The sequence below is a fragment of the Octodon degus genome, unplaced genomic scaffold (assembly GCF_000260255.1).
Source record: "Octodon degus isolate 3935 unplaced genomic scaffold, OctDeg1.0 scaffold00037, whole genome shotgun sequence".
Lineage (NCBI taxonomy): Eukaryota > Metazoa > Chordata > Mammalia > Rodentia > Octodontidae > Octodon > Octodon degus.
This window is the reverse complement of record NW_004524613.1, coordinates 6,823,199-6,835,816: the sequence shown is the minus strand read 5'-3', so window position 1 is coordinate 6,835,816 and position 12,618 is coordinate 6,823,199. Positions and strand designations below refer to the sequence as shown.

General features: G+C 48.0%; 2 protein-coding genes across 9 annotated transcripts in view; both read right to left on the bottom strand.

Annotated features, from left to right (window-relative positions):
• Positions 1-12,618, bottom strand: part of Epb41l1 (erythrocyte membrane protein band 4.1 like 1) — a 123,812-nt gene that overhangs the window by 37,568 nt on the left and 73,626 nt on the right. For all 8 annotated transcript variants that reach the window (XM_004630877.2, XM_023714765.1, XM_023714768.1 and 5 more), the window contains exons 7-12: positions 10,400-10,475; positions 7,018-7,236; positions 3,364-3,451; positions 2,658-2,810; positions 1,094-1,191; positions 667-842 (exon numbers count right to left, since the gene is read on the bottom strand). In XM_004630877.2, the coding sequence (XP_004630934.1) occupies positions 667-842; positions 1,094-1,191; positions 2,658-2,810; positions 3,364-3,451; positions 7,018-7,236; positions 10,400-10,475 (810 nt within the window). The remainder of the gene's footprint in view (positions 1-666; positions 843-1,093; positions 1,192-2,657; positions 2,811-3,363; positions 3,452-7,017; positions 7,237-10,399; positions 10,476-12,618) is intronic.
• Positions 6,387-7,003, bottom strand: LOC101580727 (signal peptidase complex catalytic subunit SEC11A). The gene has a single exon (XM_004630874.2). The coding sequence runs from the start codon at positions 6,926-6,928 to the stop codon at positions 6,389-6,391; it is 540 nt and encodes a 179-aa protein (XP_004630931.1). The 5' UTR covers positions 6,929-7,003; the 3' UTR covers positions 6,387-6,388.

Sequence of the window (12,618 nt, the reverse complement as noted above, 5' to 3'; positions counted from 1 at the left end):
GGTGGTACTAGTACTAGGGACTGCTGAATCCAGGGTCTTTCACCTGCTAGGTACATGTGCTACCACTGAGCTACACCCCTCCCCCCAGTTTATGAAGGATAAATTGAGATCTTGAGAGGAGAAAATCACCTTCCCTTTCAATGTGTCAGAACGAGAAGCTCCACTTCCTGACTTCAAAGTCCAGGTTTCTGCTCTTCCTTACCCGAGCTCTCTCAGTTCCGGGCTAACCTCTGCTGCCCCCCATGCCTGATCATCATTTAGTCCTTGGCTTAGGAAGGGGGAGGGGATGGAAGCATGGTCCAGATCCTCCTTTCCTCCGCATAAACCACAGTACTCCATTCTCCTGATAAGATGCCAATCTGTGCATTGCCAAGCTTCTTGGGCAGGAGGCCCAGAAAACTATCTGGCTGAACCTGGGCCCCTACAAGGTCACAACTCAGGGAAGTCATGGGATGTGCAGCAGTGTCACATGACAGATGGGGATTGTAGGTTCAGGTGAGCCCACCAGAGCTGCTCAGATTCAGAAGTGCCCATGAGCTGCTGTGCCTCCTGCAAATTAACGTGTAATATGTCCACCATTATCACCGTCCATTCTGCAGAACCTAGCGTGCTCACTTCCCACTTTCCCTCTAATTCCTCTTCCCCCACCTCCTATTTGGGCCTTACCTCCATCAAGGCTGCGAGACATTGTGTACCGTTTGCTGGAGGAACGCTCAAAGAAGGGTGCAGGCCGGTCGATGAGAGCACTGGCCTGGCGTGTCTGTGCCTGGGTTCTTCCACTATACCGGAACTTGGAGCCCATCACCAGGAAACCTTTGGGTGGAGGCTCAGGGGACACCAGCCTGCAGTGGAGGAAAGGAGGTGAGGAAGGAGGTTCAGACCTGCAGTGCCAGGCCCCCGGGTAGCTCAAACAGGCCTTCTGTACCATTGCCCCATCAACGATGACACCTCAGAGTAGTCCAGAAAAAAGAATACTTAGAGAAGTGGTATGTTGGGGGGGCAGGGATCCCGAAGACTCCCTAACTCTTCTTACTACTCCCGTGTACACTCATGGCCTCTGCTTACCTATTACCCTAGCCCAGGGTTGGCTTACCGGAAGAACGTGTGGTGTTCGATGCAGACCTTCCATAGCCTCTTGGCTGACCGGTGGTTTGGAAGCTTAAAGCCAATTGTGCTCTCAAACTGCTCATACTGGAAAACCAAGAAGCGGGATTAGAGGCGGGGCCACGCTTGCCTGTCCTTTCCAAACCTCTTCTCAGGCATTTCTAACTTTGGCCTGTTCATATAATCAACAAAGTGAGTTAAGCCCATCTTCTGAGACAGGTTCACTACAAAACACTAGCGATACCACAGAAGCCAAGACAGAAGATGCTCGGAGTGAAGCCCCCAGACATTAATAAGGACACGAGAGAACAGCAGGTACTGGTAAACAGTTTGGGGCAGAATAAGTAAAAATGTGTGGTATGAGAGAACAAGAGGGCAGGTGAGGAGTGAAGCTCTGTCCTCTACACAGGTGCTAAGATCAGAAGGATGGAAAATTTAGGTCTTACTGACCCTAAAGGTCCACAATTTAAAGGGTTTGTCTGATCGGAAGGTGGTATAAACCTCTAAAATGTGGATTCTAGTAATATAGGCTTTAGGTCATTGAGGCCTTGAAGGGGGTTATGGGATGTTGGGGTCTTCTCTCTTTTTTCATATTCTGGGCATGAGGTAAACAGTTTGTTCCTCCTCCTGTTCCTGCCATGATGTGCTGCCTTGCCACAGACCCAAAACAACAGGGGCAATCAGACAGGGACCAAAATTCCAACACTAAAAAAAAAAGAAGCCTATTTCTATTTATGAGTTGGAGATTTTTTTAGTACCAGGTAGGAGCCATCCATGTGAGAAGATGGGGGAAAGGCTTTTAGGCAGAGGGAACATCACATGCCAAGGACTCAGGTGGGATAGAGCTTGATTTATTCAAGGATTACAGAGAAGGCCAACAGGGGCATGCAGCAGTGAGGCGAGAGAGAGACGAAAGGGGCAAGTGGCTATCAGAGCTGGACTCCAGGCCCAGAGTTACAGAGAGCTCCTAAAAGTAGGCAGAGTGTGGGCACGGTGGGGTGAGAAGTTGGCAGAATCTGGCTTAAGGGAACAGAGACAGGGAGGCCAGTGAGAGGGACTGTATAGAGACACAGGTGAGAGAGGGGCTTCTGGTGGCTGGCACAATGGAAAGGAGAGGCAGGCATATCACAGTTACTCTAGTCATGGACCCAAATGGCCTCTGTGATGGGTAAGATGTGGAAGCTGAAGGAAAACAGGTGTGGACACGTTTGTCTGTGTGTGTGGTCATAGGCCTGTATGTAATTCAGTATGTGTAGATGCTGAAGTACTACATGAAAAAAAACATCTGCACAAGATATGTATTTACTTACATGTCTAATGCAAACACAGTTATCCTATGTATGTTCTTGTGTAAGTGTGTTGTGATCTGCCTGCATATACCCAGGGTGTGAGATCTATGTAGAAAACTGCAGAAGAGGGGAGAAGCTGTCTGTCTTCCATACACTCTGGTACCCCATCCATATTGCTGAATAAGAAAAGCCCAGGCCACCTGCCAGGGTCTGCTGCCCCCCATCAACCCCAGGGAGGAACAGGGGCTCCCAAGGCAAGCTCACCTCCCCAGGTCGAATCTTGATATAGAAGTTACTCCTCTTGTATGAGATCTTGAGGATCTTGGGCCAAGCAAAACGGTTGATTCTCAGCCGGTCCCGGTAGATGAGCAGGCCATTGGCGCAGACACCTAGCATGATGTCAATGCCCTCAGAGTCCTGCATGAGAAGGGACCACAGAATGGGAGGCCTGGGATCCACACATGAAGCAGCTGCAGCAGCTGGTGACCATCCCAGTCCTACCCTGAGCTCTGGTAGTAATGAGCTCTCAGGAGCATCCAGAGAGCCTCCTTGCTGCAGTCCTCTGCCCAAAAGCTACCCAATCATTCACTCATTCAGTCTCTGACTCACTGCTCACTGGCTCTTTCATTTGCTCTGTTAATCAATCAATCAATCAATCAGTAAACATTTAGGTGCATAATCAGTGTCAATCCATATGATAAGTGCTAGGGATACAGTCATAAATTAAGATTTATGTCTTTCATTCATTTGCTCTCAACTGAATGGTAACACAATTTCATAAGTAAATAACAAGGAACAAATGATAAAAAAAATCACAAGAAATAAAAGGTTATGAACCTTAAAGAGTGAAAAATGAGAATAGAAAAAGTTCCAGGTTGGAGGCAACGTAAGGTCTGGCAGCCAAGCCTCTGCAGGAGCCTGATAGTGCACTGGGGCACATCGTGTGTGAGGGGCCTGGGGCTGGGGGTACCTTGGCATGGTGCAGATCGACTCCATACATGGAGAGCTTCTTGGCATTCTCAAGGAAGTGGATCTCGGCTTCACCTGGGGTCATGCCCCTGAGGGAAAGAAAGTGATCACCAGTGGCCATGGCAAAGGCTGCCACCAGAACCCCTGCTTGGAAGGGGGCAGTGGCTAAGCATCCTCTCAGTCCCTCCTCTCTGGCCTCAGGGCAGGATGGAGAGGCAGCCCCAACCCCACTTCAATCTGCCCAATCCCATTTCTGTAGAGCTCAGGTCTACTTCCTTCTAGAATACAGACAAGGGCTGGGCTAGGTCAGGGCCTTTGCCTCATTTGCCACTGAGCTGAGCGTGTGCTATAAATTCTGCTCCTCATGACTGCAAAACCACTGCTGAAGACATCATTCATTATAATCACCCAAGGGCTCCTAAATTATTACCACATAAGATATTTCAGAATTTAAAATCAGAAGCCATCTAATCTCCCTTGAGGAGCAGGTGCAGTCTCCTTTCTGAAAAGAAGAGTTATATAATTGATCAAGATTCTTTGCTTTGGCTGTCAGGAACCTCAGACTACATTTTACACTTAGTCACAGCAAACATTTATTGAGTACTACTGTATGTGCTCGCTGCTGTTGCAGGCACATCACCAAAATTAACTCACCGAATCCTCATCACAGGTAGGTATCATGGTCAGTCCCATCTTACAGATGAGGAAGCGCCCATGGAGAGGTTGGATAACTTGCTCAAGGGAACACTGCTATTAATAAACAGTCACGATTTGACTACAGGTAATGTAGCTCAAAATCCATGCTTCTAACTATCTCATTACACCTGTCTCTTATATCCTCTGGGCCCACTTTCCTGGGCTGTCTGCCTTGAGTGGTGTGTGAGAAACCTGTGTAAAACTCTAGACGTCAACGTACTTTAAGTCCAAAGAGCTGTAGAGATATCCATTAGCATTTTTGCAGCCCATATTGATCTGAATGTCTTTCTCTGAATTATTATGGATCTTGCAAATCCCCAAGGAGCCTTGCTATCTAGGACAGAGATGACAGATAGATGGCAGGCTGCCCCATTCCTATGCCTAGGTGGCTACAACTGAACAGTTGTATCTAACTTATCACCAGACCACAGCAGTCAGTACTAACCAAGTAAAGTAAGTGTGTGAGTCAGAGAGAGGATCTTCCCCCAGTTCACGATCTCTCCACATCGGGCCCTAGCCCTCCTCCCCAGGTGCAGCCCACAGCGCACAATCTTCCTTGTTCCCTCCACTGTAATGAGATAGCATCGCCATAGCCATCCCTGTGAGGCACAGCACTTTCCATTTAGAATGCACTTGTACATCATCTATCACATTGGGTTCCCATAACAACCCTGAGCTTAGAACCTAAAGCATTTTCAATTTAAAAATGACCATAGAGATCACTGTGATCCAGGGGTAACCCCCAGGGCCTGGTATCCCTGGCAGGCCAGGCATTTGGAAATAGCAGTGGAGAGGAGCAATTCTGATTATTACAAGAACAGAGTGATGTTATAGATATTTAATGCCAGGAATGCTAAATATCTTGCAGAAAGAATTCTCCTGTTCCAAATACCAGTAGTGGAGAAACACTGATCATCTAATTCTAAGCATTTATAGGTGAAAGATGAGGCTTCCAGTAGTTAAATAACCAGCCTACAATCACACATCCCGTTTATCATCTTCTAACTCACGGAACAAAGTGCTTTCCGTAATTTGTTACCTAATCAACCTCTCAGTTCACAGACAGCAACCCTAAGAGCCAACGTGTGTGTCTTTAGTAGGTGTCATGGGGTCCTCCCAACAACCCAATAGGACAGATTTACTAGTGCCACGTTGAACAGATGAGCACGCCAAAGCACAGGGAAACGATACTATGTGCCAGTTCCCCTAGATAGAAGGGACGGAGCCAGATGGCAAAACCAAGCAGGCTGGCATTTAGACCAAACTTCTGAACTTTATGCCAAGATCTAGCCATCAGGGTATTTATCTAGAGACACGAAGTAGTTATGATTATCTCATACTAATAATTCGATTATAGCTATTATTATCTCCAGGCAGCAGATAAAGAAATTGATCCTCAGAGGCCAAGGTCAGGGAATTATAACATGTATTCAGTGGCGGCAAACCTATGGCATGCATGTTATCTGTTTTCCTTTTAAGACAAAAGCGTTATGTATGGGTTACTGTTTCTAAACTAAAACCTCAGTGAGTCAGGGTTAGCTGTTGAAACTTGGCAATAAATAAGTGGGTTTTGGGTTTCAGTTTGGGCCCTCAAATCTAAAAGGCTTGCCTACAATGAAAGAAGCTTAAGAAATGGAAGTGTGGAGAGGGCATTTGAGGTCACGCAGCTAGTCACTGTCACTTCTGGCTGACAGAGGATTTATTCTCTGAGAAGCCTCTGTTGAGGGCAGATCCAGGTGGCCTACATGTTCCACAATATCCAAGGCCTAGAACCTGCAGGGCTTCAAGAGGCTCTGGCTAGCTGGCTCTAGGCCCTCTCACCTGTAAGTCTTTTTTTTTTTTTTTTTCCCAATGTGCAAAGTCTTTTATTTAAAATTCTGAAAAGTTAAGACTTATGACTACCTCATCTACGCCATTCCTATTATAAGGAGGAAGGGCGCGTCTGAGCTCATGCACAGCTGCAGTTTTAGGACTCTGTAGGCACTTTAGAAGTGAAGCTTGGCTTCAAAATACAAACACTAGGGGCTTTGGCTCAACCTTTTAATATAAAAAAGTCATTGATGTACAAAAATGTGAAAGTTTGACAATGACAACATATGAAATCCTGTGGTTGAAAGTCCCCTCCAGTGCACTCCGTGGTGCACATGTGCCCACCCATAGATTCTGGCGTGGAAACATAAACTAATGCCAACCAGTGCCACCAAGAAGTGCCAACGTGTGTATCCTTCACTCCATCAATCACAGACCCAGTATCCACTCTGAACGCTCAGTAACAAAAAGCACAGCATCTTCCCAGGAACACCAAGGCAGCCTTCTTACTCACAGCCTTCTTACTCACGATGGAGCAGCACGAACACACCCAGTAAGAAAAGGACTGCATACTTAAATTTAGGGTAGTCATTCATGAGGATTGTCACAATTCCAATATAAGGAACAAATCCCCTGGCTCTCCCCACGACATCTTTTTTCTCTAGCCAATGCTGTCCTTGTTTATAGAGGCCTCGATCATCAACAGCATTATTATCTCCTTTAGTCAAAAACTTGATATGCCCATTTTGCTTTTCATGAATCTTCAAGACTCGATGAACTATAGGAATCTCTCTTCCTTCTATCCTAAAAACAACAATTTCCCCTACTCGTATAGGATCTTCAACTCGATTTGTTAGAAAGAGAAGATCTCCTCTGTGAAATGCAGGCTCCATGCTGCCGCTGAGCACCACTACAATTGGACTTTCACTTCCAGTTATTACCATTAACCCCTTCCAGATCATTAGTGCCGAGGAGACAATCATTCCAAAATTTAGGACTTGATAATACAGCTGCCTCCTGTTCATTCGCCGCACATCGTCCAAAAAGTCTAGAGAGAGCATGGTGGGGCCGGCAAGTGGGACGCGGGTGGGAGAAAGGGCGCGACACGACCGCCTGACGGAACGGGAGAAGGCAGGGCCGGGCTCCTCACCTGTAAGTCTTGTGCAGCTCCATGATCCTCTCCTCCAGCTCCCGGGTCTGGTTTGGGGCAAAGCGGAGCTCACTGACATAGTTGCCTACATGCTCCTCTGCATCATAGTCCCCGAGCTCAGCCTGCACAGCATAGGAGCCCAGCAGCGCATGCGTGACAAAGGAGCAGGGCAGCCGGCCCGTGATGATATCTGCTCGCAGCTGCAGACACAGGTAGTACCTGGAGACAGGAGAGAGAAGCTGTGGGCTCAGGCCTGGGCGGGCCTCCAGGTTCCCTGAAGTCCAGCGGAACCAAACTGATCAACACATGGCTCAGCAGAAATGGGTGCCCCTCGACACCAGCATTTCATAGATTGATAATGTGCTTGTATCCTATGAGATGGCTTTGAGATATTTCAAGTGACTTTCAGTGTTTTTGTTCATTTCCGAATTTGAGAGCTTTTTCCTACTATGAGAGCACTTGTAATTTAAAATTCATTTTCAAGTTTAACAGAACTACTTTGCTGGGATAGCCCTTTAAAATAAGCATCATATAGGGGATGGGGAGACAGCTCAGCGGTCCAAGTGCCTGCCTGGCAAGTGCAAGGACCTGAGTTCAGTCCCCTGTACTGCATATGGTGCTGACCCCAGAACTCAAGGCATGCATGCAGCCCACTGAAACCCAGCATAGAGGCACACATCTGTAATCCCAGCACTGGGGAGGCTGAGACAGGAGGGTCACTACAAGTGTGAACTGTGTAGCAAGACTCTATATCAAATTTAAAAAAAAAATTATCATGTAGTTTTAATTATGTAACTAATACATTCTCATATGGGAAAAATGGAAAGTTTAGAGGTGACTCTAAATTTGTCTTACACTCATTTTCATTCCTAACCCCTTCTCCAGGGCCATCAGTTATCCATTTGGTATTCCAGACCTTTCTCCTTCCTGTAGACACAAAAATGCATGTGGTTTTGATTCATAGGTGTTTTTAGCACATAAATGGCATTGAAGGCTACATTTGATTCTACAGCTCTATTTGTCACGCCCAAGAATGTGCCTTAGAGCCATTTCCGGTTGCAGGCAGCTCTGCCTCATTCATTTTAACTTCTGCACCTTCTTCTACATCCCAGACGTACCTGGGGCCAAGGCTTTCCCAAAACTCCCTACTGTGCTTCCAGCTCTAAGCAAACTGTCTAAAACAACAACAAAACCCAACAAACTGATTTAAAGAAACATTTCCAAACACCAGGCCATGATTTTTTTATAACTTTTATGCACACTTGGATGATTTTACAGTTTTTGGAACCATTTAAAACCATTTTGTTACTGCTTTTGTGGTTGTTATGGGCTTTTTGTTTTTTGAGACAGGATCTCTGTAGTTCAGGCTGGCCCTGAACTCACTGTGGAGCCTAAGATTGCCTCAAACTCATGAGGAGCCTCCTGCTTAGTCACCTGAGTGCTGGGATTACAGGCACGTGCCACCATGCCTGGTTCTTCCTTTTAAGTGGTTTTTTAGTACAATTATTAGTGCTCTGTGACATTATTTCAGTCAGAACTGAAACCTTAGTGATAGAGGGAGGGAGAGAGAAGGAGACCGGACGTAAAAAGACTTAAGATATTCTACACCTGTACTAATTCTTCACAATAAATGTCATTATTAGGTACTGCAAACATGTATTAATAAAAATAAAAACTGAAACAAGAACTGAAATCCTAAGGGCTGGCCAGACAGCTCAGTGCCTGCTTAGGCAGAGCACAGGGGCTGGGACTCGATCCCCAGGGTGCTGTGCCAGCCCTGCCCCTGGGGCACCCTGAGAGGGTGATTGAGACTGGGCATGGTGGTGCACGCCTATAATCCCAGCGCTTGGGAGGCTGAAAACAGGAGAATCACTAAGAGTCCGATCTACGTAGAGATTCTGCGGACCCTGTACTAAATACATTTGAGGGAAAAAAAAAAAAAAATACAATTGAAATCCTAGCAAAAGAACATGCGGCCTCTGCGTGCTCAGGGCCACGCTCAAACATGATAAGCATCGGGTATGAGCCTGTGGCATTTTGTTCAAAAGTCTAAAATTTCAGAAATCACTGCCAAATGCTCTGACCAATCCTTCATTTCAATCAATTTGTCATTTTGACCAGTTTATTTTGGGCCTAACTATTTTTGACTAAATCAGCCGCTCCTGCCACCCCACCACCTCCTGGGGCCATCTGTGCTGGGCATAGCTAACTTCCCTCCTGGTGTCCCCACAAACCCAATGCCCAGAGTCTGGCACAAAAAGGAAAGACACTAACTAGTGGGCAAGACCACAGGAATAGGGACTGAATTGGCCTACATCTCCGAACCGGCTGCTGTCACTCTGGCCTGGAGCTGACCTCAGGGCTCTAAGTAGGGCTGAGGCCAAGGCCTGGGGCTTGATCTGTTCCAGGAACATCTGTCTTATCTCAAAGCCAGAGTCAGCATCTTGACCTTGGCCTGTAGCTTGGCACACATTCAGCAGGCATTAAGAGACTCAATGGAAAGGAGAGGGCAGCATAGCACCCTTCCCACGGCAGGAGAACTCAGGCCATGTCTTACGGTTGGGGTACAGGGCCCATCACATGGATGACACAGCCCCCAGATACCCTGAAGTGAGGCCATCTGTTTGAAAGGGGTTTAGCTAAAGAGAAAGGCCTCTTTCCTGCTTTGTTTTCCAGAGGCAGGATGAATCCAAAGATGGCCCCACACTCAGGTGTTCTGCACTCCCTCCTAATCTGCAAGCCACCTGTCTATTGGTCCTTAGGCACAGGACTGTACAGTCCAGGCTTGCTCCCATGGAGGTCCCAAGGCTCTTTGGACTTCCACACCCCTCACATATGCCTAGATGCTGGATCAAACTTGCACATGCAAAGAACTGCTCGTCCCTCCTTATCCCCATCCCTCCTTATCCCTGACAATGAGAAACACTGGCTCACTCAGAACATCAGCCTTCATGTCTTGGGTTGGCCTCCACCCAGGGACGGCCCACACTGATCTTAACAGTTTACACTCATTGTCAGTATTTAAAATTTGTGAATTTTGCTCTTTAGTCTCTAGCTTCACCTCAGCAATCGAGCCTAATCCCCACAGGGCAGTGTTTACCGGCACCTGAACAGCAATGACTTTAGGTGGCCTGTCTTCTTCAATTCATGATGAGCTTACAGCCCCATGACACCTCCTTCTCTGAGGTCCAGAGTCAGTTCCCAGTGACCACATTTGTGCCTGTTTCTCTCACACTGTTTGTCTTCTTCCTTTGCCAGTGTCCTCGGCTCACCAGACCTCTGCATATACAGCCCCATGTCTCCCAGGCCAGACACCTGCACCCATGGCTCCCCTGGGTACCACCCTCAGCCCTCCCTCCCTCCCTCCCTCCACAGTGCTCACCTTGTGATATCCTCTGTCAGCTGGGCCGGGTCAGGGGGGTAGAACTTGACTGTGAAGGCAAAATTCCAGGGGCTGCCTGAGAGGAGAAAACCAGGGGAGATCAGAGAGGCCCAACCATCCCAGCCGGTGGCCCACATGCACCAGGCTGTAGGCAACTTCTGGAAGTCTCCTCCTATTTCAGATCTACAGACTATCTAGTCAGAAAGCCTGGAGCATTTTTACCACTTGACAGACGTGGAACTGACAGTCAGATTAGGAGACTCGGGGGCTGGCAGTGGGGAGGAAATAGAGGGCGAGGAAGCCGAAGCTATGCTCCAGGTGCCACGCTGGGAATTACTTCAGAACATCACTTCACTGACCTACCGTGACCCCGAAGTGCTCCTGTAATTAGCTCCACCTTGCAGATGGGGACACTGAAGCAGGCAGAAGCAATAAGATGGCCAGCTTCGGCACATTACAGAAAGTTCATCTCCATAAACATCCTGATACGTTAAATGAAGATTCTGAGAGGTGAGCTCACTCTCCAGGCCTCACTCAGTGGTTGGTGGCAGAGAACAGGTGTCCAAACTGCAGTTGTCTGACCCCAGAGCCCTGGCACCCGACTGCAAGAACTCTTTGCAAGAAAGAACCTCAAGGGGACACAATCTCTGCCTCAGAGATAGTAACAGTGATGGCAAATAATGAAATGATAATAACAAATACAAATAATAGCTAGTGCGCAGAGCGTACATGAACAGGCACAGTTGTAAATGTCACACACACAGTAACTCATTTAATCCTCACCACAATCCTAACTTTAAGCATTGTCATTATCCCATTTTATAGGTGAGGAAATTGAGGCACAAAACAGTCAAATGGCACAACAAGTAACATGGAGTCTGATCCAGCAGTCTGGCCCCATGTCTGTCACACTGTCTGGGGAGGCTGCAAGCAAACAGCCCCTTCAGTGGGTAGTGTGTTGCCTGCTGGCCACGCTCTTGTCATTTAATGTTGCTCCTGCCTTGTGAGACAAGAATGAACCATCCACTTGCCAGGCAGACACAGGGCCCAGACAACCTCTCCAGGTGTCCTGGCTGACAGGAGGCTCAGTGGAGATATACCAGGCCTCAGGGCTCACACAGCTACCTTCAGAAGGCTGAGAGCAGCCAACAGAAAGGACGAAGAAATTGTTCTATGGTGCCAAAGGGCAGGGCTAGGATGATGGCTGGGAGTTCAGGGGGAGGGCCAGTGGCTGGGGCTTTACTGTAGTTTAAGGGGTCACAAGGAGCAACTCTCCACATGACTGGTTCACGCTGACAGCGGCCATGTGCATACACTGAGGACAGATGCTCAGCCCGACCGTTCAGCCTGGCTGCCTCTTCTTTTCCAAGCTCTTGGTTTTTAACACTGAACACTTGGCCCTCTGCATGTGTTGTGATTCCTCCCCTGGAGCTGCTAGAGGGTCAGCATGAGCCCAGCCCTAGGACTGTCTACCCTAGAGGACTGTGCTTGGCCTGTGTGGCTGCTCTTTGTCTCCAACTGACAGGAACCTACTGGAAGAATTCCATAAGCCCCCTCCTGCAGAGTCAGCTGGCATCTCTGGGCCCAGCTGCCTGCTGTCATGGCAACAGGCTTGGCTACAGCTTTCTAGCCAGGGGACCAGAGAGCCAGGGGGAAGGGCTCTGGGTGGAGGCATCTCTGCCTCCAAGCCCCTGGTTTCCACCTACTGTAAGAACCTTGCTGAGGACACTGACTCCCCACCCCCACCTTCTGCCATTTGAAAGCTGTCCCACCTCTCCCAGCATGCCTTTCTCTCAGAAGCACAGGGTGTAGACCTGCTTGTCTGTCTTCTCCCCAGGCCCTAAACAAGAGCACAGGATGAGGTTGAAAGGTCAGGACTGAAGACTGGCTCATCCAATATTCGGTTCTGGGAATAAGTAAGCACTTCTCTCTGGGCCTATGAGGAATGAGTCTTTAAGTGTACACTAGCTCTGGACAGGAGGGTGGCTGTTTCCAGCCCATCTGTCTCCTTGTCCTGGATGATTCTGCAGGTCCCTCCTAAGGCTGACACCTGAATGATTTTGTGACTCCCCTGCTATCATGTCTGACTGCACAGTTTCGCTCTTTTCTAAGCCTCAGACTTATCATCTATAAAATAATGCTCAACCCTGCCCTGCTCCCCAAGACCTAAAGAGAGGACAGGATCTTGTGGGTTGAGATTCACTTTCCAGAGTCAGAGT

Coding starts and splice junctions, on each gene's coding strand:
- LOC101580727 (XM_004630874.2), bottom strand. CDS start 6,928: ATGCTCTCTCTAGACTTTTTGGACGATGTGCGGCGAATGAACAGGAGG.